This window comes from Felis catus, chromosome A2 (assembly GCF_018350175.1).
Source record: "Felis catus isolate Fca126 chromosome A2, F.catus_Fca126_mat1.0, whole genome shotgun sequence".
Lineage (NCBI taxonomy): Eukaryota > Metazoa > Chordata > Mammalia > Carnivora > Felidae > Felis > Felis catus.
In genome coordinates this window covers 61,195,167-61,221,679 of record NC_058369.1, presented here as the reverse complement: position 1 = coordinate 61,221,679, position 26,513 = coordinate 61,195,167, and the positions used below count along the sequence as shown (strand labels likewise).

General features: G+C 52.9%; 2 protein-coding genes across 6 annotated transcripts in view; one reads left to right on the top strand and one right to left on the bottom strand.

Annotated features, from left to right (window-relative positions):
* Window positions 1-308: 308 nt before the first annotated feature.
* On the bottom strand, window positions 309-12,402 carry DBNL (drebrin like). Of its 4 annotated transcripts, XM_045052076.1 has the most exons (14): window positions 12,246-12,367; window positions 11,679-11,828; window positions 7,703-7,758; window positions 6,362-6,474; window positions 5,738-5,812; window positions 4,593-4,739; window positions 3,765-3,842; window positions 3,318-3,472; window positions 3,191-3,239; window positions 2,871-2,964; window positions 2,238-2,333; window positions 2,015-2,130; window positions 1,647-1,743; window positions 309-1,295 (listed from the first exon to the last, which is right to left on the bottom strand). In XM_045052076.1, exons 4-14 carry the CDS (start codon window positions 6,455-6,457, stop codon window positions 1,156-1,158), a joined length of 1,143 nt encoding a protein of 380 aa, XP_044908011.1. In that variant the 5' UTR covers window positions 6,458-6,474; window positions 7,703-7,758; window positions 11,679-11,828; window positions 12,246-12,367; the 3' UTR covers window positions 309-1,155. The 4 variants fall into 4 exon arrangements, with proteins under 4 accessions (XP_044908011.1, XP_023105874.1, XP_023105875.1 ...); XM_023250106.2 differs by lacking the exon at window positions 11,679-11,828 and having other exon boundaries at window positions 12,246-12,402; XM_023250107.2 differs by lacking the exon at window positions 11,679-11,828 and having other exon boundaries at window positions 3,191-3,236; window positions 12,246-12,402.
* Window positions 12,403-23,050: 10,648 nt separating this feature from the next.
* The window catches only part of URGCP (upregulator of cell proliferation), a 58,071-nt gene continuing 54,608 nt past the window's right edge, over window positions 23,051-26,513 (top strand). Inside the window, exon 1 of one of the 2 annotated variants that reach the window (XM_011280280.4) lies at window positions 23,051-23,276. The gene's annotated coding sequence lies outside the window, so the exon portion shown is untranslated. The remainder of the gene's footprint in view (window positions 23,277-26,513) is intronic. The other variant, XM_019825176.3, reaches the window with a different exon arrangement.

Sequence of the window (26,513 nt, the reverse complement as noted above, 5' to 3'; positions counted from 1 at the left end):
TCCGAAGCTGGTTGGGCCATGCTGGCTTCATGGTGGAGAAATTGGGATGTGGTAAGGCCTGCCTGAAGCTCAGCCGGAGACAGACGAGATGGGACAGCGATCCCCTTAGTTCGGCCTGTGCCCCAAGCTGCTTCCACCCAGCACCTGCCAGAGCATGAGGAACCGTAATCTGTAACATTCGGGGGTTGCCAGGCACCTCATTCCATGCACACGTGCACACAGGCTTGGTCCTGCATGGGCAGAGGGCCCCCAGGGTAGGGAGGGAGGCCCTCAGCCCCTCCCAGAGAACTGAAATCCAAGAGGCTGACTGTGGTCACAGCTTCATGTTTATGCCTCTCCCAGGTGGCTGTCTGGCCTGAGGTCTGAGGGTGCACGTGCATACACACACACCTGTACACGCGTCCCACAGACACCCAGGAAGGGGTCTGTTTCCACACGGTGGCATTCAGGCCACAGCAGGGCGGGTCACAACTGGGGCCTGCATGGGGCAATTCTCATCTGAAAGCAGACAGGCCTGGGGCACCTGGGATGGGACAGCAGGCACAGGCTGGGGCCATTGTGGGGGGTGTGGTACACAGGACGCTCCCATCCCTTCCTTCATACACTCGGGGGCGGGGGGTGTGCTCAGCCCCGGCAGAGGGACAGAACTGGGGACACAGGGCAGGGTCCGGAAGGGTGATCTGACGCTGCCCAAACTGTCATGACCCGAGACTTTGGTCATAAACTCTTAAGTTCACTGTTCCCGAGGGTCACTAACAGCTGTAACCACCACTCTTCAGAGCCAAGAGGAAGAGGAGATAAGGAAATGCCCCTGCTCAGACCGCCCGGCTCAGCAGTGCCACTCTCCTCAGGCAGAGGTCACTGAGGGGCTGGCCATGAGCAGGGCTTGGCTCAGTGTCCTCCGTGGGGGTCAAAGGCAAGGCTGGTGGGGCGGGGGCAGGGGCGGGCCAGGAACTGCCAGAAGCAAGTGTTGGGAATCAGCTGCATTGAGGCGTCTGCGGGAGCCCGAGGGCTCATCTTCTCTGGGGGTCCCATTCTTGGAGGACTGCCGAGCAGCTCTCGAGCCACACACGCCACGTCCCCCGGTAAGAAGGAAAGCACGCCTGGGTGGGGAAGGGAAGGACAGCCTCGGAGCGGCCAGCGGTGGGGGGGTCCTCACTCAATGAGCTCCACGTAGTTGGCGGGAAACATGCCAAAGTGGCCGTCGGGCCCGTAGCCGCGCCACCAGCCCTCGTCAATCACCTCGATGCCCGTGATGAGATTTTCGGGGTCGAAGGAGATCTCTGTGTCGTCGGCTGTGGGAAGGTGAGCCGGAGGGTGAGCCGGAGGCCGCACTGGAGCTGGGGGCCTGGCAGCCAGGCCCTCACCTGTCCCGACACCACACGGCAGCCCGCCTCCCAAGGCCTCCACCCAGACTCGCTGGGGGCCCAGCGTCCAGGGTGTACCCAGCCCTCTGGTCACACCTTCAGGCTCAGCGCGGCGCTGGCAGCAGGGATTCACATCAATAGACGTTGGGCAGCTGCCCAGAGGGCACGTGAAGGCCCGGGCTGTGTGGGGCATCCACCCCATCCTCACCCTTCTGGCCCCCCAAGGGAGCCCCCAAGGCCTGTCTCCTGACGTGGGGCCCTGTGGTCTGAGCACATTACCTGCCTGGTAGTCGTACAGGGCCCGGGCACAGAGCCCCTTCCCGCTCAGCCCTGGGTAGTGGTCCACGTGCTCAGAGCCGGCATCTTGCTGCTGCACCTGCCCGCGGACGGAGAGAAGAGGAACCTGGGGTCCTAGTTATTGGCTCGCACACAGAGGGTGGGGGCTGCCGCCACCCCACCACCCCAATGATGCTCCCCAACGCAGGGCCTCCCACACGGCAAAGTGTGCCAGACAATTCCTCGCACAGGGCTGCTCCAAGACGAAACAAGATAATCCGCACGTAGTGAACCGTTACAAAGTCAGGCGTCCCACGAGTGGTATGGCTAAGGAGGGTGTTTCTGGGCCCCGCCCCACTCAAGGGACCCACCATTGGGGGCTCCTCATAGAGGGACTCCTGCTCTGGGGGCTCCTCATACACAGCTTCCTCCTCTTCTGCCTGCACCGGACACGGTGGCGTGCTGGGCACCGGCTCCTCACAGAGACCTGCACAGGAGGGCGCAGCCCGCTCTGAGCCCAGGGAGCGGAGGACACCTCCTTGTCCCTACCGCGCCCACATGCCCAGCTTCCCACGGGGAGGCTAAGCGCCTTGCCTGGCCTGGGCCCTGAGGTGGCCTGGGCGGGCTCTCTGCTGAGGTGGGTCTCTGGCTGGGTAAGCTGCTTCTGCAGGAAGGGGCTCCGCAGTTTGCCTGCAGACCAAAGACACACGCATGAGAGCTGACAAATGGGAAGAACAGGCAGTCTCCACCGTTTCTGGGCCCTGTGCTGGCGGACCTGTCCTGGAACAGTGGCTGTCACGCAGAGTGAATGGGGACATAGAGCAACTACAGAAACACCATGGTGCGCGCACACACACATGCACACGCACAGAGCAGTCCTGTTTCCTTGGGGGCCAGAGAGCAGGTGACAGAGGCTCCTGGGGCCAGCTCTGAGCCAATGTGCGAGCTGCACTACAAGTTTACGGGGCCAGGCTGGAGGGTCTCCCCTCTGAAGCCACACGTGGCCCTGCCCTTCCAGGTCTCTGTGGGACGAGGCTGAGGGCAGGGAAGGGACCCCTGACGCCCAGGCTCCCCTCTCAGAAGCCACTCTCATGAGCACGGGCTCTCCCTGCTCATGTGTGTCTGTCATACTCTGACACATCTGTCACCTCAGGGAACCCTGTACTGGGACCCCAGGACCCCTCGGCCGGCCTCTACCTCAGGGCTAGGCCCAGAGGGTAGGCTTACCTGGCTGGGGGCTGGAGATGGATGTGGTAGACAGGGCCCTCTCCTTCTGTTTGAAAATGTCCCGTGGATGTGCTGGCTGTGGACTGCCAGGGTCCTGGGGGGTGGGGGGAGGGGGGAAGGGTGCGAGCACCTGGCAGTGAGTGTGGGCCCAGGTGCTTTGGGAGGGGCTCCCAGGCCTCGTCTTGGACAACAAATTCTGCCCTTTGAGCTCGTTTCCACCACCACCGAGACACACCCACACGCGCTCCAGGCTCCACTCTGCCCAGCCGGCCACGGGACCCTCCCGGAGACCCCCGTATCACTGGACAGACAAGTCTCACCTGCTCCTGTCTGCTCCCCAAAACCACTTCTGGCTGCTCACATGTCCTGCTGGGAGGGGCACAGGGAGGAGCTGCAGCCCGGCTGCCTGCTTAGGACCCTCCCTCTGCCCGCCCTCTGGGCCCTCACCTCTGGGGCGCGGCCTCACTGCCCTGCTCCTCCCGATAGCGCTGCTCCCTGCGGGCGGCCTCACGCAGCTCCCGTTCCCGGCGCTCCTGCTCCAGCTGCTGCCGCTCCTCCTCTGCCCGCCGCTTCTCCTCTCGCTTGCGGTTCTCCTCCTCCTTCTGCGGAGAGAACAGTGCCCGCGGCCCACTCAGCCCCCGCGCCGCAGGCAGACCTGCCCCCTCTCTGAGTCCACCCTGGCGTTCTAGCGAGTGCCGCCTGGGGCGTTGGGGGCCTGTGGCCTGCGTGCAGGGGTGCAGGTGAGTGACCTCGGGCCCTGTCACTTAACTCCCTCAGCCCAGTCTGACAGCCTATGAACGGGCGCGAACAGGAACGTGTGTCCCAGGGGTTCACTGTGAGAAAAACCAAGGGACAGAGAGGAAGGCACACTTAATCTCTGAGAAGGGCACTCACCTCTGCTTTGGCCCAGAAGCTGTCTTTGCCAACCTTTTTGATCTCAGACATGGCATTGGTCTTCTGGTACACGGAGCCCTGCAGAGGACAGAGGGTTCCCCACTGGACCGCCCACAGAACATGAGCAACAACCTTCAGGATGGTGCCTGGCAGGGCAGGGGCGCTGGCCCTGGGCCTCTCAAGGAGACCAGAACCAAGACAGCCCAATGGCCCTAGGAAACCACCAGGCAAGGAAGCTCTCAACCCCAGGCAACACTGAGGATGTCTCTGGCTGCACCAGACCCCTGTGGATGGAGGCCAAGGAGGTTCTGAGACCGGCCTCTGGCCATTTCTAGGAGGCTGGTCCACCAGACACAGATAGCTGACTGCACTGGGCGGTGCCCGGGAATCTCCACAGACTCCGGCTGTGCATCGGAGGACTGGACCCCCCCCACCTGGCACTAGGACTACAGGCCAGCAGGTGTCTGCCCATCCACTGTCTTACATTCCTCCACGGTGCACACCACCCAGGGCTGTGCAGGACACACCGGTGCTGTGGCCTCGAGGGTGACTACATTGTCCCTGCAGAGAGGCTCCAAACAGCTGGCGGGACCAGACAGGGTGGAGGGCTGCTCCTCATGCCCACTAGCACCTGCCCCACCAGGGGGGGCAGCTCCCACTTCTGTCGGCCATCTGCACCTTCATCTGGCTCCGGGGCCGGAAGCCAGGTAGCCAGGAGCCCAGCCCTGTGAGGGATAAACTACCCAGGGCGGGTGCAGCCAGGTGGGACAGGGTAACTGCACACTCCTGACCTGCCCCTGCCCTGCCGCCCGCCCAGGCAGCACTCACCACGGGGGCCTGGGGGCCCGTGTCCTGGAAACGGCCGCTCTCCCTGTGGAAGGCATAGTTGGCACCAGAGGCTCTGGCCACCTTCTGCATGATGCACTCAGGCTCCACGTCCTCCTCGGCCCTAGCATTGATCGTCACATGGGCCCCCTGCAACAGGAGAGAGGTCAGGAGGTGCAGCTCCAGGAGAGGACAGGATGCACACCGCAGTCCACACAGCTCAGACAACTGCCACCCAGGCTCAAGGGCAGGGAACCCTGCTGGGCACCTAGGCACACTCTGCTCATGGCCCACAAACCACCTTGAGGCAAACTTGTACTTGTCCAGTGCGGGCATGAGGTCTTTGCCCTCTGCAGCACTGTCTATGGCTTGTTATGTGTGCGGCACGCTCTCTGCTGCAGGCCCAGGTGTTAAAGAGCTCCTTTCTCATGAGCAAAAACAAACTTTAAAAAGAACCTGGAAACTCATTTTCTACAAAAAGCAAGCCACCGACTTCTTGAGAAGTCAGATCCATGACCTCACTCACTGTTAGTGAACACCTAATAAGCTTGGGATCCTCTCTTTCTTTCAGCTCCTAGAAAAGAAAGCGAGGCATACCTGGAGAAGCACTGGCAGAACCAGAAATCAAAGTCCTGAGTCTCTTTGCCGGTAACCAAGAAATGCAAAAAGTTACCCGACAAGCAAACAACAAATGCTTCTGGCACTGAAGGAGGTTCCGCTACAAGGACGGACATAAATACGTGTGGGGACAGGCTGGAGAGGAGCCATCAAAGGGAATGTGCGTGCTGAGGCGGCTGGGCATACACAACTGTTCTCCTCCAGATCCTGACCACACTGACAAACTAAGGGAACCCAAGGCCCTGCCCTGCCCCAGGACCAGCTCCAGCCTGTTCCTCCTGAGCTCAGAAAGGACAGTCATTCACCCTTCCTCCCCACTGAAGCCAGCCTGCTAGTGGCTCTGGCCGCAGTGTGGCCTCCCACGCACCTGCTGAGCAAGAGCACGGCAGCCTCGGGTCACACCCTCAAGTCCAGACAGAGTACTGGGGCGTGGGACACAATTCCAGCTCTGGCTGCAACTCCTGCTCATGCACACCCAGGAGCCTGGGGGCCTGGCAAACTCTGTGAGGCCCTCAGGGAACAGCCCTCACCTTCAGAAAGCTGGCCATGGTGCTGACGTGGTTGGCGCATGCTCCCTTCCGTACGTCGTTCACACCCTCGCCTGTCTGCAACACAACACACCCAGCATGACTCACCAATCCCTCCCTGGGGGCTCAGCAGCATCCCTGTGTGTCCCAACAAAGACAGAGCTGGGACCCTAAAGCAGAGGATAAGGCAAGGCCCACACCTCCAAGTCAAGGAGGTTCTTGTGGCAGGATGACCACCAGCTTCCATGGGCAGGGGGTTGGCTCAGAATTTTCTAGTCCCACCCACCAGTCCTGTGTTCTCAGAGCCTTCTCCAGGCCCCCTGCTCCCTCAGGATGACTACTCTGAAGGGGACACAGGCAAGGGGGTCCTGCGATTGTTTGTACTCCATTTTGTAGGAATAATCCTGGGCTTGGGGGGGAGGCACTGGGAATTCTACGCTAGCCAGGCCCCCATTATCCTTTGGGCCACAATGACTTAATCTACTGGTGTGTTCCTTCACCACCTCCGAGCTGCCCTGAAGTCAAGTCCTTCTCTGCTCCAATCGTGAATGGCAGAGGAGGAGAAGGAAAGGGAGTTCTTCCGGGTCGCACCTGGATGAGAACCGAGAGCCCGCCAGTTCCACATACCCAGTTGATGAGGACAAATTTGGGTAGGCCGGAGTTGGGGTCCTTCACCCTGCAGAAGCCGTACATCACCTTCCCGCTGTTGAGTTCCTCCACCATCTCCTCCAGGCCTCCCTCTGCAGCAGGTCACAGGGAAGTGAGGTGTCCCGCACCTGCTGCCCGCCCTGGCACACTGTCCCCCAGGAGACCAAACCCAAATGGCTCTAAACCAGGGGTTCTCAGTGTTGCCTACATCAAAATTGGATTCCTGTGCCCGTCTTCACTGAGCTAACTCACAGGAGGTGGGTGGGACCCAGAATATGCATTTGTGACAAGGACCCCAAGTGATTTTTTTTTTTTTGTAAGATTTATTTTTGAGAGAGACAGTGGAAGCAGGGAAGCAGCTTAGAGGGGAACAGAAGATCCCAGGCAGGCTCTGCGCCGACAGTGGCGAGCTCATGCAGGGCTTAAACCCACGAGCTGTGAGATCATGACCTGAGCTAAAGTTGGACACTCAACCAACTGAGCCACCCAGGTGCCCCGAGGACCCCAGGTGAGTTTTTACATACACCAGTCTAAAAACCATTCCTATAAAACCCATGGGTAATTCTGTAAGTAAAATCGTCATTTTTGTTACAAACTGGGCATCAGGCTTCCAAATGGAGGATCTCTGCAACAATTTTACTGTTGCCTGGACCTACTGAGGGCCCTGGAATAGGCCTGCTGGGAGTCACCTGCCCTACCCATGAGTCTGCTCAGACCCCCAGGCCACCAAGAGGGTACCAAGCAGGTGGGAACGTCCTTCAGTCACGCTCAGGCTCAGTTCTTAGATCCTCCAAGTGAAGGTAAGGGGATGGGTGATGAGGGCACAGGAGCCATCCTCAGCCATTCTCCTGACACTGAGGCTGTGGTCCTTATCAGCTAGTGAGGAACTGGGTCGGGTACTTTAGCTATAGGGCCACATAGACCTGGGACAGCCCTGAGCCCCTACTTGGAGTACGCACAGCAGAGCCCTGTGAGTACCAGTGGAGGTGGTGGTAGGAAATGCAGGCTACTGAACCCTGCACTTCTCCACCACCTGAGGCATCACAGTGCACGTGAGAGCACGGCCAGCAGCGGTCCTTCTAAAGGTCAGGGAGCAGCCCTCACAAGGGAGGGGCTTTCTAGAACAGGTCACCAGAAGCACTTGTATGGCAAGTGGAGAATGCACTGGTGAACATTTGCTGAGTAACAAAGCTGTGTCCAGCTCCCCAACGGTGGTGTAACTGTGGTGTGGGCTGGGGACCCTGATGGCTACCACTCTCTCCCCTCCTCCCACCCTCCTCCCCCACCAGCCTCCTCGCCCCCTCACTTGGTCATACTCACCTCCAGTGCCAGCCACACGGATGTCATTGCTGTTACCCTCATAGGTAAAGAGAGCCCTGAAACAAAACACAGGTGAGCTCTGTAGCCAGTGCGCTGGGTGCCATCTGCCCTTGCCACACCCACCAGAGCTCAGCATGATGGTAACACAGGCCCCAGGCTGGCCCAGAGCCATGGCCTTCTTAGTTCTCACCCATAGGGGCTTATCCTGAGAGACAAACTTATGAAGGGGAGCCTACATCTACTGTGAGGGAAACTAAGCTGTAAAGTTTGTTTGTCTGACTTGATTTGAAGGAAGCTCTATGCCCAATGTGGGACTTGAACTCATGACCCAGAGATCAAGAGTCACACACTCTACCGACTAAGCCAGCCAAGTGTCCCTATGCTGGAAAATTTGTTTGACTTTTTAAAAATTTTTATTTATTTTGAGATTGAGAGAGATGTAGGGTGGAGGGGCAGAGAGAGAGGAAGAGAGAGAATCCCAACCAGGCTCTGCACTGTCAGCACAGGGCCGGACGTGGTGCTCAAACCCATGAACCGTGACCTGAGCTGAAACCAAGAGTCAGATGCTTAACTGACTGAGCCACCTAGGCACCGTCTGATTAGATTTTAAGGAAGCTCTATGCCCAACGTGGGGTTGGAATTCACAACCCAGAGATCAAGAGTTTTACACTCTGCCAACTAAGCCATTGGAGATGCCCCTAAGCTGGAAAGTTTTATGGCAACTGTCCACACATTCATGTGTGAAATACTTACTTGTCTATCAGGTTTGTGAATTTGAGAAGATAAAAGATACCTGCATATTCCTCAACCCAAAGCCCCCCAAGGAAAAGCACATGAGGCATTTCGGAATGCCGCCCAACACCTTGTGCGTATCTGCTCCGCCTTCTGAAAGCCTAAAGAGTTTCTGGGGCAGATCTCTCTGGGCTTTGGACTCTTCTGGAAAACCCAGAAACCACATGGGCCATGACTCACCATGAAGTCAAGCAAATTCTTTTTTCGGAGGAGCCTTAACTCTCCACAGGTGACCATAGACCACACCTATCTTTTTCTGTAAGACTAATTATTCACAAGAACTCTGGGAAAAATTTGTTTTTATAAACTTGAGCTCCAGAGGCGTTGAGAAAATATAGCAGATTTTATTATATGTGGGGCATAAAAAGTCCCATGACCAGAACAAAGGTTACCCAAGGAGAACGTTCTGGAACAGGTGGCTTCTCCACAGTCCGCACGGAGCTCAGCCATCAACACCAACTCTGCAGGAGCTCAGCTCCAGGTTGGTGGAACCTGGGGTAGGAATGCTGACCCAGCAGACAGCAAGTCAGAGGCAAAATCTGGTCTTGTGCACTATCTCCCCCGCTCTGAGCACAGCTCTGCTGTGGCTGGCCAGACAGGGACTTTGGGGTAAAGAGTCCACAAGGAAGCAAATCAGCCTCCACTCAGCTTCCCCAAGGCCTTGCTAAGGCATCGGGCAGAGCTGCCCAGCCTGAGGAAGTCGGAAGAAAGAAACCCAGATCCAGAAGGTCTGGCTGGCGTGGGGGACACCACTTCTAGGAGAGAGACACTAAATGGAACACACAGACAAATGGAAAGGATGTGGGAGGAGGGGGACATCCAGATTCTGGTGACCGGAGTCCTGGCCGGCCCTCTTCCTGGAAGAAGCCTGGATGTTTGAAGCCACCAAGCCCTGGCTGCAAAAGACAGGGACACCGGACACACTGCGGGGAGCAGAGACTTCTGCTCAGTGCAGCTCTCCCAAGAAGCGACCCAGCAGCTAGTAAGAGCCAAGCTCCATGCCTGCTGCCTGCCCTCCAACTTGACCCCCCCTCATACCCTGGGCTCCAGCCCAAGCCACCTTCTTGAATGTTCCCAGATCAGAGGCTCATTCCCACATTCAACTGACTTCTATCCTTTTTTCAAATCACCACGGAAAAGCAGTATGCTGGCCTGTGCACAGCACAAGGACTGTGGTGCGCTGAGCACCTTGTAACTCAAACCATCCCTTTTGACACATGTACTGAGAACCTGCCGCTTGTGGTGATGGGCACAAAGCTTCGGATATGTCCAAAGAGGCCCTTCCATGAGCATGGAAGTCACCTTCTAATGGGAGACAAGAAAGAAACACACTGTCAAGAATGTACTGTCAGGCAGTGATGTGGGTACAAGAGGTCAACAAACATGACTCCATCTAGGAGAACAACCTGGGGAAGCAAGAAAAAGATCCAAGATTGGGAGCTGACATGCCTGCCCCCCACCCCACCCAGCTTCGGGTCCCAGCCCAATGCCACCCACTCTGCATGTGAAACCTTTCGTGACCTGCCTCTTCTTGCTGATACCCTCCACAGCACTCTGTGCCCTTCCCAGTCCAGTCTCACCCAAGCACTAAGCGCACATGGTAGCCCTACACCAGGGACAGACAGGCCCTATTCCTCCTGGTGAAGAGAAAGGTGACAAGAAAAACCATGTGTCTGGAGACAGTCACCCAAGAGACAGAAAGCGTGAGTGCATCAGGGACTGGGGAATTGAGGAAGGCCTCTCCATGCTGAGAAGTCTGGGGAGACCCCCAGGGATGATGAGGGTGCTAGAAAGGAGAAGCGGCAAGAGCAAGGGCTCTAAGGAGGAACCAGCTCACATGTTTGAGGAAGAGAAAGAAGGCCACAGCGGTGGCAAACAGGTGTGGCCCCAGTATGGTAAGGGGGAGGGGTGGCAGGAGGGGTCAGGAGCTAGCTGCACAGGGCCTGCGGGCCGAGGTAAGGGGTCTGGGCTTTATTTCACATGAAACAGGAAGCCGCTCAAGTTTATGCACAGAAGTAACACAATCTAGGTATTTTTTCAGCTGAGTGGGGTCTACCACATGTACCTGTTGAGATACTTAATGGCTGCGGCAGTGGGAGCAGAGGCTGGCTGGTCACATGGTGAGGGGAAAGAGGCTTAGCACCCTCCTCAGGGACAGAGAGGTGGGGAGGGGAAGTTTCAGAGCAGGGTGGTGGCAGACAGCTCTGAGAAGCCTAAGGAAAAGCTGGGAGCGTGGGAGGCCTGAACTGCCAACTGGGCTGTGGGACATCATCCCCAAACCAGTGGAAACTGAGAATGAAGAGAGACCTGGAAGGAAGCCAGAGGGAGGCTCAGGAGTCCCTTAGGTAAGTCATCAAGGGCTATAGCATGTCCTTAAGAGTACACAAGATAGCAAGACCCTAGCTGAGCAGGACTGGAGAGGGGCAAAGATGGTTCCGGGGTCTAGAGTCAGGTGGCCTCATGTGGATGTCAAAGGGGGCACTTGGCAATACTGTCAGCAGGGTCTGGAGTCACAGCAGAGGGCTAAGGGCTCTCTGGGAGTAGGAGAGAGGTGGGGTGGGGGCTGACATCTAGAAACTCTTAGGCTTAAAAAGAAGTACATGATTTGCAGGTGAACTTCCTAAGCATAATGAAGCCGCGAAGGCAGAGAAATCCCACGGTTAGCAGACACCCTTCCTCACTAATTAGATGTGCTTCAAACAGAGGAGCTGCTTGGCTCCCCTGCAAAAGTGTGCACGAGCCCCGGGCAGGGAGCCCACGTCAACTCTGCCCCAGAGCCTCTGCTGACCTAGGCAGCTTGTGTTCCCAAGCTCTCCCCGAGAAGGCTAAGGGCTGGAGGAAAGAATAGAATGTTCCCCGTGCCACAACAGCCCACGGTAGGAAAGTGCTCTGTGTTGGGCACCAGGAAGAGCAGAGATGGGGAAGCAGCACCGGGGCGGTGCAGAAACCAGCCTGTCGCTGCAGCCTGTCCCAGGGGGCCCTGCCCCCGCCAGGAGCAAAGGCTCCCCAAAGCCGGTCACCTTAGTTCATCACACTCAGCATATTTCCTTAGTACCGGAAGTGCTCAAAACTGGTCAGCGAAAACGGTTCAGGCAAAGGGGAAAGTGATGGAGAATGACCGCGCAGTACTCCCGGTCTGCCGCCCAAGGCTGCCCCAGAGCCCTCGGACAAAGGCTGCCGGTACCGTAAAACCCCAGCAACTGCATGAGGGGTACTGGACACTGACGGCCCACTGGAAGCTGTCACGAGGAGGTGGACGGATGAGGAGGGGTCTCCTTCCAGACTGGTGGCCGGCAGTTTCGTTCGTGTCCGCACGGCTCAAGCACGGGAAGGACTATTCTCGGAGAAAGGGAGGTTCTGAAATCCACACTCACAGAGCCCGGGGGACCCGAACGCCTGACCTCCTGGGGAGGCTCCCATTCCCAGACGGGCTTCCGGCCGCCCAGGGCCTCATCCCTGCAGTGGGAGCTGGGGAGACGCTCCCTCCGACGGCTGCGGAGATCCCCTTTGTGTGGGGACGGCCGTCCGCCGCAGCCCGGCGCCGAAGCCAACATGGAGGCCGGCGGAGGGGGGGGGAGCTGGGGCGACGCGGGCCCCCCACGCACGGCGGGGCTGGCGGGACGGCGGGTGACGACGGTGCGGACGGTACCTCACAGGGAGCGGCGCAGGTGTGGCTGAACCGGGAGCCCCAGCGCACCCGTGGCCCCTGGCCTCCTGCCCCCCGCCCGGCCTGCTCCCTCCCGACGCCCACCAGTCAGTCGGGGACTTCTCGGTGACCACCCGCACGTAGGCGTCTTGCAGCGCCGGCCCGTTCCGGCTCAGGTTCGCAGCCATGGCAGGCCCTTTCAGTCCCCGCGCCGCCGCCGCCGCCGCCGCCGCCGCCGCCGCCGCCGCTTCCGGGCCCCGCCCACTCCGGCGCCCTGGAAGCGGCAGCGTCTTCGCGGCCGGAAGCCCCGCCCCCACAGCAGGAAGCCCCGCCCCGCGGCCGGAAGCGGAAGCACTGCGGGCGGGGCCGATGGGAGAAGGTGTGGCTGGCAGAGAAGATAGAGGGCGTGTCCTTTGTGCGGCCGAGTGGCGGAGGACCCCAAGCCTGGCCCCCATAGCTGCACTCACGGAGGACCGTGCATATCTCTCCTCTCTTGTTGCAGTCAGTGCCCTGTTTTCAGAATCTTGGGCTCACTTTTCCCGTGGGCTCGGTCTGTGAATGGGTGAAGCGTGAACGCATCGATGCGTGCGCGAGTAAACTCGAGGTGCTGCTGAGCCGCCTCCACCTCGCCTGCACTTAGTCCTCTTGTTGGTTAAGGACCGGCTACGGAGGGAACCCCGCTGGCCTCCCTGCACAGACGGGCCCCGGGGCCACCCCACGGCCCTGCGCAGGTGCACGCAGCCTCTAGGGTTTCGGAGCAGCAGCACCACGCGTGTCCTGTGCGCTCGGGAAGCCCTCCCGCAGGGTCCTGAGCAGCATCCCAGCGCGCTCCAATTCCGCACCCATTCTGTGAAACGTCACCCAAGCCGGCCAGCGAAAGACTAAATAGCTTCGTGGCAGTTCGGGTCAGGACTTGCTGCCGAATCAGCTACTGAAATCTTAAGGTGTTGGGGTCTGATTGTGTAGATAAAGGCTCGTGAACTTTATTTGGACACAAACCTTGTTCATTGGTTATGTCCGCTTTTACTTCTGTACATTCTGTCATTGCTGCTTGCCTTACAGGCAGAAGTTCTGGCATCTCATGGGCAGAGCGGCAACCCCCCCTCCCCCCCCCACCAGTCTTTCCTGGGTCTTCTCTGATGCAAGGGTGCAGCTTTCCCCATTTCTCCACTTTGACTTCACTGCTGTGTTTGCATCAGAAAAGCGAGCTGTAGCAATGGGAGGCCTCGGGGGTCTCCCAACTCTCTCAATTTCTAAGTCTTCTTTTCTTCAGTAACGTCTCCACTGCCCTTGTTTTTCCGTCACACCCCCTCAGGTGACTTTGTGCTCCATCCCAGGCTGTCACCCTCCATGTTCAGGGAAGTTCAGCCCTCAGTCTGACTATCCTGCCTTCTTCCTTTTGGCCCCAATGCATCTTTTTTCTTCTTTCTCTGGGAATATTCTCTATTTAAACATGTCCTAGTTCCCAGTTTCTTCACTCACCTAGCTGGTAAGCCCCACATAGGGTCCTTGGACCCTTAAGAGGTCTGGGAGCACTTTTCAACATTTTAGTCAACTTGGAGAGAACCTACCAGCTTGAAAAGAGGCAGGTCTCTTTGTTCCGGAAGTAGATCCGCTCAGTGTGCTAACCAGGTGCATCTACACTGAAGGGAAAAGCAGGAAGACACGGGCTCCATGAGAGAAGGTTATTAAGGAGTGTTCCCTGGTGTGGAAAGTTGGGGGCACCAGGATTCTGTTTTCTGCTCTAGGGTATGGGAGCCTATTTCCACTTGACAGGCCAGGAAAGGCCTGGATATGGGATGGGGAGCACAGCTGTGGCAGGTCTGAGAAGAAGTGCTCCAGGCAGAGGGAGCAAGATGTGTTGGAGCTGCGAGGCAGGATCCAGCCTAATGATGGGCTGAGGATGGAGCATGAGGGTGGAAACTGGGACCAGGAGGACCCTGTGAGTCAGGGAAGGGCTTGACACTTTATTCTAGGTGTAACTGAATCCCTGGCAGGCTTTATGGAGAGCAGTGTGATCTTGTGTGTGATCAGGTGATTTTTTTTGAACAAAATTTTAGTGTTTACTATTTATTTTGAGAGAGAGAGACAGCCCGATATAGGGCTCCATCTCAGAAACCGTGAGGTCATGACCTGAACTGAAACCAAGAGTCGGATACTTAACCAACTGAGCCATCCAGGCGCCCCAGAAGGAGACATTTTTTAAAGAAATCAAGAAGCTGCTATTTGGTCTGATAGAGGATTTTTACAGATTCTCCATAGCTGTCTGGTTTTGTTAGTAATAAAATCTGTCAACAGGGAAAAACCAGAGTGGGGGCTGATGAGGCCAGCGGACTGGCCAGGGGGAACAGCAGGTATTTCCTCCTTCACCAGCAGACAGCACACAGCTCTGGGCTGCCGTTGTGGGGAATGGCAGTCACATCCTCCATTTGTCAGAGGACCATCTAATCCAGGTCCAACCCTCACCCAGCACTGCTGGGGAGGAAGCAGGTGGCACAATGAGAAGGGCCAGTGGAAGAACAGAGGCACAGGGTGGGGGTGGGTGGGTGAGGGTCCATGGTGACCTCCAGGCTCTTTCTCAGCACCACCTCCCACTGGGTACCCACTACAGACCTCAAGCAGAGAGCTCTGCAGAGCAGTTCCCCAAGTGCCTTTCTGGCCCTTAAAGACACTTGCTCTCGAATTGCAGAAATCTGCCCAACCCTGACCACTTGAAGTGAAGTGGCGTGGCGTCCCATGCATTGATGTAGTGCTCAGGGTCAGCGGCTAGGCCTGTTGGACATTTGTGTCCCAGCGTTTTAATCCCCTGTCAGAAAATCTGGACTTGTGCCATAGTCTTAGAACTGCTGGGTCTTCCTGGAGCTTGACAAAGGGCCAGGATCTCGGCACCACCCCCTAAACGCAGACGCTTCTGGCCAGAGTTAATAGACTTCCACTCGTGGTAGATTGGTTGCTTAAGATCATGCAGCTTCCTGATCTATCTGGTCCACAGGGAAGAACAGCACATCCCCCCAAAGGTGGGTTTTTGGATCTGCTCCCCAGTTGCTGGCCTGGGACTCACCTTGGAAACATAGCATTTGGACAACAGTGCACCATGGTGAGTCTTAAAATAAGGTTTTGGCCTAAGAAGCCTGTTCTTGAGGCTGACTGGAGCCCTGGAAGGCATGATAAGCAGACAAGTTCCCCAGGGGGAGAGAGTCCAGGGGATGTGCCAGAGAGACTGTGGGCCCCTGTCCAAGCAGCCTGGCAGGTATAGAGCACAACTCAGGCTTGCAAAGGGTGAATGATAACTTACACTGTGGACCTGAGAGCGTTGCCTTCACTCTCTCTGCTCCATTTCTCCAGCAGAGAGAGCAGGCTCGGGAAACTGACTGGACTCAGAAAGGTCACCAGATTCCTGGGTCTAAAGCTGTTGTGCTTGAACATGGCACTCGTGGTCTCAACACCAACCTGAACCTAGATTCTCCCTCTCTGAGCTTCTGATTGGTCTCTGAAATGTGAACTTGCTGCGAGGTACAAGGTGGCCACTGTCTGAAGTGGCAGAGCCATGCTGAGAAGCTTCCCAGGAGGTATGGTGACAATGGCATTCTTCTCCTCTATTAAGATTTGTCATTTGGCTTAAGCAGAGAACAAAGCGATAGCAAAGAGAAACAAACATTTCAAAGACAGTTCTCACCATGGTGAGGCAGGGAATAGGGCTATGGAATCCAAAAGGTAGCCTTGTGGTAACAGAGGGCCCCCCCTGGGGACCCCCACAACGGACTCCGACCAGGCTCCGACTGCTGCCTGCTTTGCTCAGGAAGTGGTGGTGTGACTAAACTCAGTAATCTCACTGGAGTGCTTCAGCAGTGAAACTGTGCTATAACTTGGGAGCTGCTGGAGCAAAGCAGCCCCCTGTGGTCACCTTGATCTCCAGGTCCAAGGTCTGGAGGCTTCCTTCCCAACTCCGCGGGTCTGCAAAGCCCCCTTCTGGCCTTTGATCGCAGAACTTGACTGCTTCTCTGCCCACCACCCTCTCTCATGAGAGGTGAGGCCAAGGCTCCTGTGTGGCTCATGGTGATGAAAAGGCAGAAGGGGTGACAGCCTCACCCACGGTGCTCACCTCCTTCCAGTGCAGAACAGAGAGCAGACCTGATGCAGAGGGGATGCTGCCACTTCTCAAACACTTGTGGCTGATACGAGTGAGGGGAACAGACCGCCTTGAGCGAAGACGGTCACAAAGAGGAGGTGAGTGCTGGGCTGGGGGTTCCTGGCGGCTCCATATAACCGTCTGCCGTGGGAGATGAAAATGCCACAGGCCTCCTCCCTCGCTCTCTCCTGTTCTACCGCGTGGGTGCATCGGGATGGGGGAGATGCACAGAGATCACTTGGGATGGTTCCAGGCTGTCTGGCACATGGACTCCAGGGCACACCTTTGGAGCCCGGGCACTGGCGTGAGTCAGTGCCACCATCGGCAGCCGTGGAGCAGGCATGGCTGCCTCCTGGGGGTCAGGTAAACGTGGGCATTTGTCCTCATGACTGTAAGGAGATTTGGTGCCACGACACTAAGTAAGATTTGTAGTCAAAGGAGGCAATGAACAAAATAATTTTTGGTATGTCTAAAAATCTCATAGTAAGTGTTAAATAAATGCACTTTATGTATTTATTTTTAAATGTTTATTTATTTTTGAGAGAGAGAGAGAGAGAGAGAGAGAGAGAGAGAGAGAGAGAGAGAGAGAATCCCAAGCAGGCTCTGTGAACAACCTGAGTTGTTCTGTGTGACGTCCCGGTAGTCACGGAAGGGTTCACTCTGCCCACCTACTGGCCTAGCAGCGCCAGACTTCACTGCTGTAGGGCCTTGTTGCCCTGCTGTGCTGAACACCACGCTCCATTCACCTCAGCTGCTCGGTCTCAGGAGCCCTGCTCAGTCGTAAGGAAAGGGAACTTGGAACATTCCAGTAACTTGTCCAAGGTTACAGAGAGTCCTAACCTAAGGGCAGGGCTCCTGCGTGCCACCTCTCTACCTCCCCTACTGTCCTCCCCACCACAAGGGTGTGGCACATCCTGGGGCTCTGGGGGTGACTAAGGACACGGGGGTCATTCTCAGGGTATGGTAAACCCGGGGTGCAGGGCTCATGCACGTACATGGCTGACATTCTTCCTGACCCGAATTCAGCCTGAAACAGCTCATCCTCAAAGACCCTCCTGATGCCACCTCACGTGTCTGAGCATGCTGAGCATTGTAGTGACCCCCACCTCCCTAGCTATCCTGTACTTCTCCCAGTCCCCACCAAATACGGTTGGCCACGGTGAGATTATTTGCACCGCGGAAGCCAGCACGCATGACAACTCGGGGCCATGTCTTACGCCAGAGGGCTGGTTTTCAAACACCCACCAGAATTCCACCGGCCAGTTGTAATAAGTAACGTGTCTAAACGGGGTACCCGTGCTCAGTAAGCAGAGTTGTCATGGCAGCAGTGAATGTGGGGAACTAAGGTCATGCAAGGGGACCTGTGGACACACTCAGAAGTGCAGTGTGGCCCCAGACACTTTTCACACGGCAGTTTCTTTCCTGCTCACTTGTGCTCCCAGGGCGTTGCTTATATTCTATGCATGAGCAGGTTGGCTCCTTGATGGAAGGTCTGTTAGGGCAAGTCCTGGGGAGACCATGAGAGCCATGGGGGCAGGGAAAGCTGGCGGTCCCGGCTGGTTCCCCCTGACTCCAGGGGTTTCTGAACAGCATGGGCTGTTCCCTGTCCAGAGAATGCACCTCCCTCTTTGGTGTTGTGGAGAGTGGATTACTAAGACAACCATTCCTGAAAGGCCAGGAGTGGTCTCCATTGATAGACTCCAACCAATACTGAGGAGTTTCGAATGCTAACTGGCATTTCAAAGAATGGTGTGATTTGAAAGAAACTAGTTCCCATGTGTCGCATTTCTGTGCTTATCTAATGCGGTTGGAAGACCCAGGTCTGAGTCCCAGCTCTACCACTGGGAAGATCACTGTGACCTCCTTGGGCCTCGGTATAATTATCTGTTAAGTTGTAATTCTAACACTGGCTGGCCAAGTAGCCAGCACTTTCGGATGGCTATACATTTTGTAGTGTGTATAGCACGCACAAGTGTCCCCAGCATGGAATCCGGGAAGACAGCGCGTACAGGACGCACTGTGAACACAGGTGAGGAGTGTGTAGAAGGTATCTGGTACCGGAGGAAGAAACCGGTAGCACTGGTGGCCCCAGCGAGAAGTGGACGGCTGGGGGCAGGAGCAGATGTGAGGCTTTCTCTGCAGATCTTTTTGTACCTTTTGAGTTTTGAACCATGGGAACTTACTACTTATTCAATACATATGTAAATAAAATATTTGATTAATTGTAAAGGACTCCACAGGTTATGACTGTATAGTAATGATTGTTATACATAACAAAGATGATAAACCTAAGTCCTGAAACCGGGAAAGGCTAAAAGCACAAGGGTATCACCCGGGAAAAATAGTCGAGCAAACCTTTGGACGCACTCAATTCTTTTACTGTTTCATCGAACCCAAGATGCCATCCAATTAAGATACAATTTTATTTTGTGTATAACTAAGAAAGAAGGCACATGGCAATTAAGATTGAGCACTCTCTTTATACATGAGACATTTAATTTAATGTAATTTGGGGCGTCTGGGTGACTCCGTCAAGCATCCGACTTCGGCTGAGGTCACGATCTCGCAGGTCATGAGTTGGAGCCCCACGTCGGACTCTGTGCTGACAGTTCACAACCTGGAGCCTACCTCAGATCCTGTGTCTCCCCCTCTCTCTGCCCCTCTCCCGCTAGTGCTCTCTCTCAAAAAAATTATATATATATATGTATATATATATATATATACATATATATATATATATATACACATATATATGTGTGTATATATTTTAGTGTGAGCAGGGTAGGGGCAGAGGGAGAGGATCTTAGCAGGCTCCACACCCAGCATGGGGCTTGATCTCACCACCGTGAGATCATGACCTGAGCTGAAATCAACAGTTGGAAGCTTAACCAACTGAGCTACCTGGGCGCCCTACTTTTAATTTTATTTTAAAATTATTTTTTGAAAGAACAACTTCTAAGCTCTTGGGCATAGGTTGTTAATATTATTTTTAAGATCAAGTATCACTTTGCATGCAGAAAAAGAAAAAAAAAGGAACAAGAAGGGAAATAAATAAATCGATTGTATCCATTGAGTCTAAAGCTCACCCTGGGTCATGGATGTTCTGTCAATCATCCTCTGTGCCTTCCAGGCAATGCCATGTGGAAATTTTTACAGAGTCCTTCATTATTCTTTCCCAAGTTTCCTTCCATGCCATCGAGACCCATTCTGCAAAGCCCTGTGATACACAACCTCTCTGCGCAAACCTCAGCAAGCACAGGGGACCCAGCCTCCCTGACCTGAGAGCTGGTGATATCTTTCTTTCTGGGGCCTGTGGAGCATTTGGTTGGCGTGGAAACAGGTGATTGCAATCCTTCCTCCAACAACAAATATCTGTTCCACTAACACAAAATGTGTTCCCTACTCGTCTGTTTCTGTGCCTATGTTTACAAAAGCTTTTCTTTCTAGTACTAAATCACAGTATCTTTTTGAAGACATTTTTAAAGCAATTAAACTCAATACACCAACCATGAATTTGCCTCAGTAGTCACTGCCATGACCAGCTCACACATACAGATGGTGACAATTAAGTTACCACTGCTGCCTGGCTGACAGCAATTTTAAGAAGCATTGCAATTTCAGGGATGTGAAAGTGTGAAAAAACATTCACTGTAGAATAGATGAAATATGGTGTTATCTATACTTCCCTGATTGTGCAAGTTCTCCAAAGAACAATTCAATCAGAAAAAAGTTAACGAAACTTTTTGGAAAAGATAAATCAAGTATTATACAGTCATTGAAAATTACAGTTTCTAAATACTACAGAGTAACAGGAGAAAAGGTCATGGCATTAAGGAAAAAAGAGAGGAATGGGCAGAATATAAAATTCGGTGTACCATGTGACTACAACAATCAGAAACATGTGCATGGCAAAGAGACTTGAATGGAATCCATCAAAATGTTAACCACAGATACCTCATGGGGCTATAGATGACTTTTTAAAAAACTGCATTTTGGGGAATTTTCTAAATTTTCTCTAAAGGACATGTATCGCTTTAGAAAGCAAAAAATATTGTCATTAACTATCAATTGTCCTATAAACATAAACCTAATTCTGCCACATAAATCACTGTCCCTATTAAAGACATTTAGAAATATTACATGGACACATACTCAGATTTTTATTTTATTTATTTATTTATTTATTTATTTTTAATTTTTTTAACGTTTTATTCATTCTTGAGACACAGAGAGACAGAGCATGAACGGGGGAGGGTCAGAGAGAGAGGGAGACACAGAATCTGAAACAGGCTCCAGGCTCTGAGCTGTCAGCACAGAGCCCGACACGGGGCTCGAACTCACGGACTGCAAGATCATGACCTGAGTCGAAGTCGGACGCTCAACTGACTGAGTCACCCAGGCGCCCCCATACTCAGATTTTTAAAATGGGCATTTTTGTTTGCACATAAAATAACTGAAGTAATATTTTTCCAATAAAGTGAAACATCATCTACAAATATTTAGAAGTTTCTAAAAAAGGGATGACGTTGGTTGGCAAAGGCTGTGAGTTGGGAGGTGAGGGGGCAGCCAGTAGAGGCCCCTCTCTTGACCCTGGCTTCATAGTGCTGCTGGTGTCCACTCTCCTTCTTCCTGAAGAGCTCCTGTTCAGTTTGGTCCCTCAGGAGAGGTAAATTCACCCTTTTCAAGTTCGTCTTTCCCACAGCCGTGTTGTTTCTCCCATGACTTGCTATGTAATATGTGAAATGAAAACGCAGGGTCTCTTGTTCAATAATTATTAAGAATTTCAAGCTGGTGACTGCAGACCATTAAACCAAGGGCAGGACCCTTCATCATAAGGGCCCTGTGACCCCTGTATGGGTCACATCCCTACAAGGCCAGGTCTGGTTCCTTCTTTCAGTGATTCCTTTCAAGAAAGTTCTCCCTCACCTTATGACTTCAGTCACCTGTGACTGTGGTTGCCACCTCATCCTCATGCCCCAAACTTGTTCCTACCGGTTCTCCTCTTACAGATCATATCAGCCTCCAAGTTCCAACCTGTAGGGTCAGATCACACTGCTCATCTCACCCATCCTGTTCCCTGCCCTCAAGATTTCTATCTTCACACTTAGGCAAGGACACACCATCCACCCAGGGGCCCATCTGGGGCTTCCCTCTCTTCCATCACACTCTTCCTCAAGTCCAGTCCACTCCATCTCTGCCATGCCATCCAAGCCCTGCCCTGGCCTTGGTGTCTGTTCCCTACTCAGTAACTGGAGCCAAGTCTTTGGGGGGCTTTCACTCTAAGCCCCTCTTACTCCAGCCCACAATGCAACCACCAGTGTTTTTTTATCACACAGATCTCAGCATATCATTCACCTGCCTCCAAGTCAGTCCTAGGAAGGCAGATGACCCCTTTTAGAGAATAATTTGCCAAAAACATTCCTTTTTGGAGAACTATTTACAAAAAATGAGTCATACCCTTAGAGAATGTGTAATTCCATATCTAGCAATGAAACCTAAGCTCAGTGCACAAGCTGCCTGTCAAAGCATTATTTAGTTTATGAAGAATTCAGAATATCAGTGGCAGTTAAGTCACTTTGAGTGCTTGCTGTGTGCCAAGTACTTGCTAAAAGTGTATCATCTCATTTAACTTTCTATATAAATGTGGGACACAGAGGCTGGGAATGATTGGTGCCTTGCCTGAGGTCCCACTGAAAGTGCCCTCATGCCCTATCCCACCCTCGGGGAACACCCACACCCATGCATTTAGTTACTATAGGTAATGGTAAAATAAGTTACTGGAATGTTAACCTTTAAAATTGGTCATGAATACTATTTCACAACATGGAAAATGGTCACTTTAAAGGCTATGAGAAAAAGTGGAATACAAAATATGCTACAATGACTTATTTTTTAAAAAGCTTATTTTTGAGAGAGACAGAGAGAGAAAGAGAGAGAGAGAGAACAAATCAGTGGGGAGAGGCAGAGAGAGAGGAAGACAGAATCTGCAGCAAATTCCAGGTTCTGAGCTGTGAACACACAGGCCAGTGCGGGGCTTGAACCCACTAACCGGAGATCATGCCCTGAGCAGAAGTCGGACCCTTAATGGACTGGGCCACCCAAGTGCCCCTACAGTTATTTTTTAAAAAGTATGGTAAAGACTGGTAGCAGATATGCTAGACTGTCAACAAATGGTAAGGTAGCGAAATCGGAAATACTTTTTCTTTCTATTGTTGTACACGTTCCAGATTCTAATCTACTGAATGCCTACAGGGACTCCCAGTTACCTGCAGGAGAAAAAAGTTATCCCAGCACTGCCTCTAAGGCCAGTCCTGCCAAGCCACTCCCTTCCAGCTTCAAGCCACGCCGCGCGGGCTCCCGGTGGCCGAGGGCGTCTGTGTCCCTTTTCTCCACCTGCAGAATCCCTGCTTATCCTACGGATCCGGCTCCAATCTCGACTCCCCGGCCAGCCCCCCAGACACCTCTACAAGGGCAAGCCTTCCTTGCTCAGGGGACTCGCCACCAGGCGACCTGAGGACAGCGACGCAGGTTCCGCAAGGTCGCAGCAAGGGCCGCGGGCGAGAGGCCCCTTCCTCTGGCCCCGCCCTGCCACCCTACCCCGCCCCGCCCCGCCCCGCCCCGCCCCGCCCCGCCCCGCCCCGCCGCCCCTCAGGCGCCGCCCCACGCGACGCAAGCTCCACATGATGCCGGCGCCGCTCGGTGCCCTTTTAAGGCCGCGCGGCGCGATCCCGCCTGACTGCGTGGCGGGCGCTAGTCTCTTCGTTTTCGACGGCCTGCGCGTGCGCGCCGCGGTGCACTGTGGGGCCGGCGCTGCCGAGCGGGACGCTCCTCGCCGCCTGGCGAGGTGGGGAGAGGCTGTGAGCCCTGTGGCCACCCGTCCGCCGGGGCCCTGACACCCGGGACGGCCGGCGGCGAGAGAGGCGCTCGCCGGGGTGGCCGTGCTCTCTGTTCGCCTGCTGGGCTCGCCCCCGGGCCGTGGTTCTCAGTAGTGCTCTGGACTGCGGCCTGTAAGTACCGACGCCCGCGGGCGCCCTGTGGGAGGCACCTGCCACGGAGATGCACGCAGCCCTCTCTTCCATCACACGCTTCAAGTCCAGACCCTAGGTTTTCATTATACTTATGTATTTGTGTACGAATAGAAACCTCAGTGACAATGATGGTTATCTCTGGATGGTGCGTTTGCTAATGTTAATTCTGAAATTTCCATAGAGGATTTGCATCAGTTGTATAACAGGAAAGAAGAAAAGAAACAGAATTGTGTTGAATAGCAAATAAAAAAAAATTCTTTTGTAGCTCCTGTTGGGAATTTAGTGCAGAGTATTTTAAACGTTTTACATAAATTTTTATATGTAGTTTATTTTTTATTTTTTTATTGTTTTTTAAAAAATGATTATTTATTTTTGAGAGAGACGAAGCATGAGCAGAGGGGCAGAGAGAGAGAGGGAGGCACAGAATCTGAAGCAGGCACCAGGCTCTGAGCTGTCAGCACAGACCCCCACTCAGGGACCGAACTCATGAGCTGTGAGATCATAACCTGAGCTGAGGTTTGTTGCTTAACCGACTGAGCCACCCATGTGCCCCTATGTAGTTTTTTATTTTGATCATTGTGTATTTTGTACACCATCTTCCATATAATTTTATATGTACAGAAGTGTTGTGAATGTAGTAAAAGATATAAAATTGGTAAATTGGACTTTATAAAAACTTAAAACTTTTGTGTTGTGAATAGCACCATCAGGAAGCAAAAAGACAACCCACAGAATGGGAGAAAATACTTGCAGATCATATATTTGATAAGGGCCTGGTATTCAGAATATATAAGAACTCTCACAACTCAATAAAAAAGACAAACCGGGGGCACCTGGGTGCTCATTCGTTAACAGGCTGACTCTTGATTTCGGCTCAGGTTATGATATCATGGTTGCGTTTGTGAGTTCGAGCCCCACGTTGTGCTCTGCACTGTCAGCGTGGAGCCTGCTTGGGATCCTCTTTCTCCCTCTCTCTGCCCCTCCCTTGCACACGCTCTCTCTCTCAAACTAAATAAATAAACTTACAAAAAAGGCAAACTAATTAAAAACTGGGTAAAGGATTTGAATACGTATTTCCTCAAAGAAGATGAAGGAATGGCCCATAAGCACGTAGAGCAGACAAACTCAGTATCCTGAGTCATTAGAGAAATGCAGATCGACGGCACAAGGAGGTAGCACTTCACAGCCTCTGGGAGGGCTGTAATCGAAAGGATAGGTAATACATGTTGGGGAGCGTGTGGAGAAGTTGGAACCCTCATACCATGGCAGGAACATAAGCTGGTGCTGCTGCTTTGGAAACAGTTTGGCAGTTCCTTAAGGAGTTAAACATAGAATTATATGACCTAGCATTTCCATTCTTAGGTATATACCCAAGAGGAATTAAAGCGTGTCCACATAGAAATTTGTGTGTCAGTGTTTATAGTAGCACTATTCACACTAGCCAAAAGGCCAAAACAGCCCAAATGTTGAAGGAATAAACCAAATATGATATATCCACTCAGTGGAATATGTTTGGCAATAGAAAGGCATGAAGTACTGATATATGCTACAGTGTGGATATATTAGATTGCGGTAACAAAGTACTCCACACTGGGTGGCTGAACAGAAATTTATTGTCTCATGGTTTTGGAGGCTAGAAGTTTAATGTTTATTTATTTTTGAGATGGAGTGGGAGTGGGGAAGGGGCATACAGAGAGAGAGAGGGAGACACAGAATCCAAAGCCTCTCCAGGCTCTGAGCTGTCAGCACAGAACCCAACACAGGGCTTAAACCCACGAGCCATGAAATCATGACCTGTGTCAAAGTCAGATACTCAACCGACTGAGCCACCCAGGCACCCCTGGAGGCTACAAGTTTAAAATCAAGGTATTGGCAGGGTTGTTTCCTTCTTAGGGCTGCGAGAGAGAACCTCCTCCCTGCCTCTCATCTAGCTTCTGGTAGCCTCAGGCATTCTTAGCCTGTAGATGGTGTTCTCCCTGTGTCTTCACATTGTCTTCCTTCTGTGTGGATTTCCGTCTGTGTCCAAATTTCTCCTTTTTATGTGGGTCCATTCGTTTAGGGCCCAGCCTAATGACCTTATTATACCTTGACAACTGCAGAGACCCAGTTTTCAAATAAATCACATTCACAGGGACTGGGGGTTAGGACTTCAACATCTTTTGGAGGGGTCACAATTCAAGACATGACAATGGATGAACCTTGGAAACATGGTAAATGAAAGAGGCCATTCACAAGAGGCTACATACTGTGTGATGCCACTTATGTCAACTGCCCAGAATAGGCAGCTCTCTAGAGACAGAAAGTAGGTTAGTGATTGCCTAGGGTTGAGGGACGGGGGAATGTGTGTAAATTATGTGTCTGTGAAGCTGTTGAAAGTATAATAAGAACCACAATACACAGTTCTTGTATGTTCATCCAGCTTCCTCTGGGTAAGTAAAATAATAGCATATTATATAACTAATAAAATTGGCTAGTCCAGAAGATTAACGTCTATACAATACTATTGGCTAATTTACAGACTTCATTCAGATTTCATTACTTGTCCAATTACTGTCTGTTTTCTGGTCCAGGACATGGTTTAGGATGCCATGTTGTATTTGTTTATCCTAGCTCTTAGCCTCCTGCAGAAATTCTAGTCTTTTTTTTTTTTTTTTTTCGGTCTTTGATGACCTTGTCATTTTTGAAGAGTATGGGAAAGTTATTTTGTAGAGTGTCCTTCAGTTTGGATTTTCTGATTGATGAGATTAAGACTTTGCATTTTTGGCGAAACTATTACGGAAGTGATGTGTTCTTCTCAATGCATCATATCAGAGGGTACATGACATTGATACGTTTTATTACTAATTAAGCCTGATCACTTTGTTATGTACATATTTGTCAGATTTCTTTTTTAACTGTAAAGTTAAATTTCTTTTTAAATTAACAAGTAGCTTGTTGAGATACGTAAAAGTTTATGTAGCACACTTTCATTCACTATCTTTAGGTTACGTTATTGTCTACAGCAATTATTACTGTGGTGTTTACCTATTTCTAGTTCTCTTCCTACATTTATTAATTAGAATTCTACTGTAAGGAGGAGCTGTCTTTTCTCCCCCATTTTTATTATTTATTTATTTAACACTTTTTTTTTTTAAAGTAATTTCTACGTCCAATGTGGGGCTTGAACTCACGACCCTGAGATCTAGAGTCATGTGTTCCACTGACTGAGACAGCCAG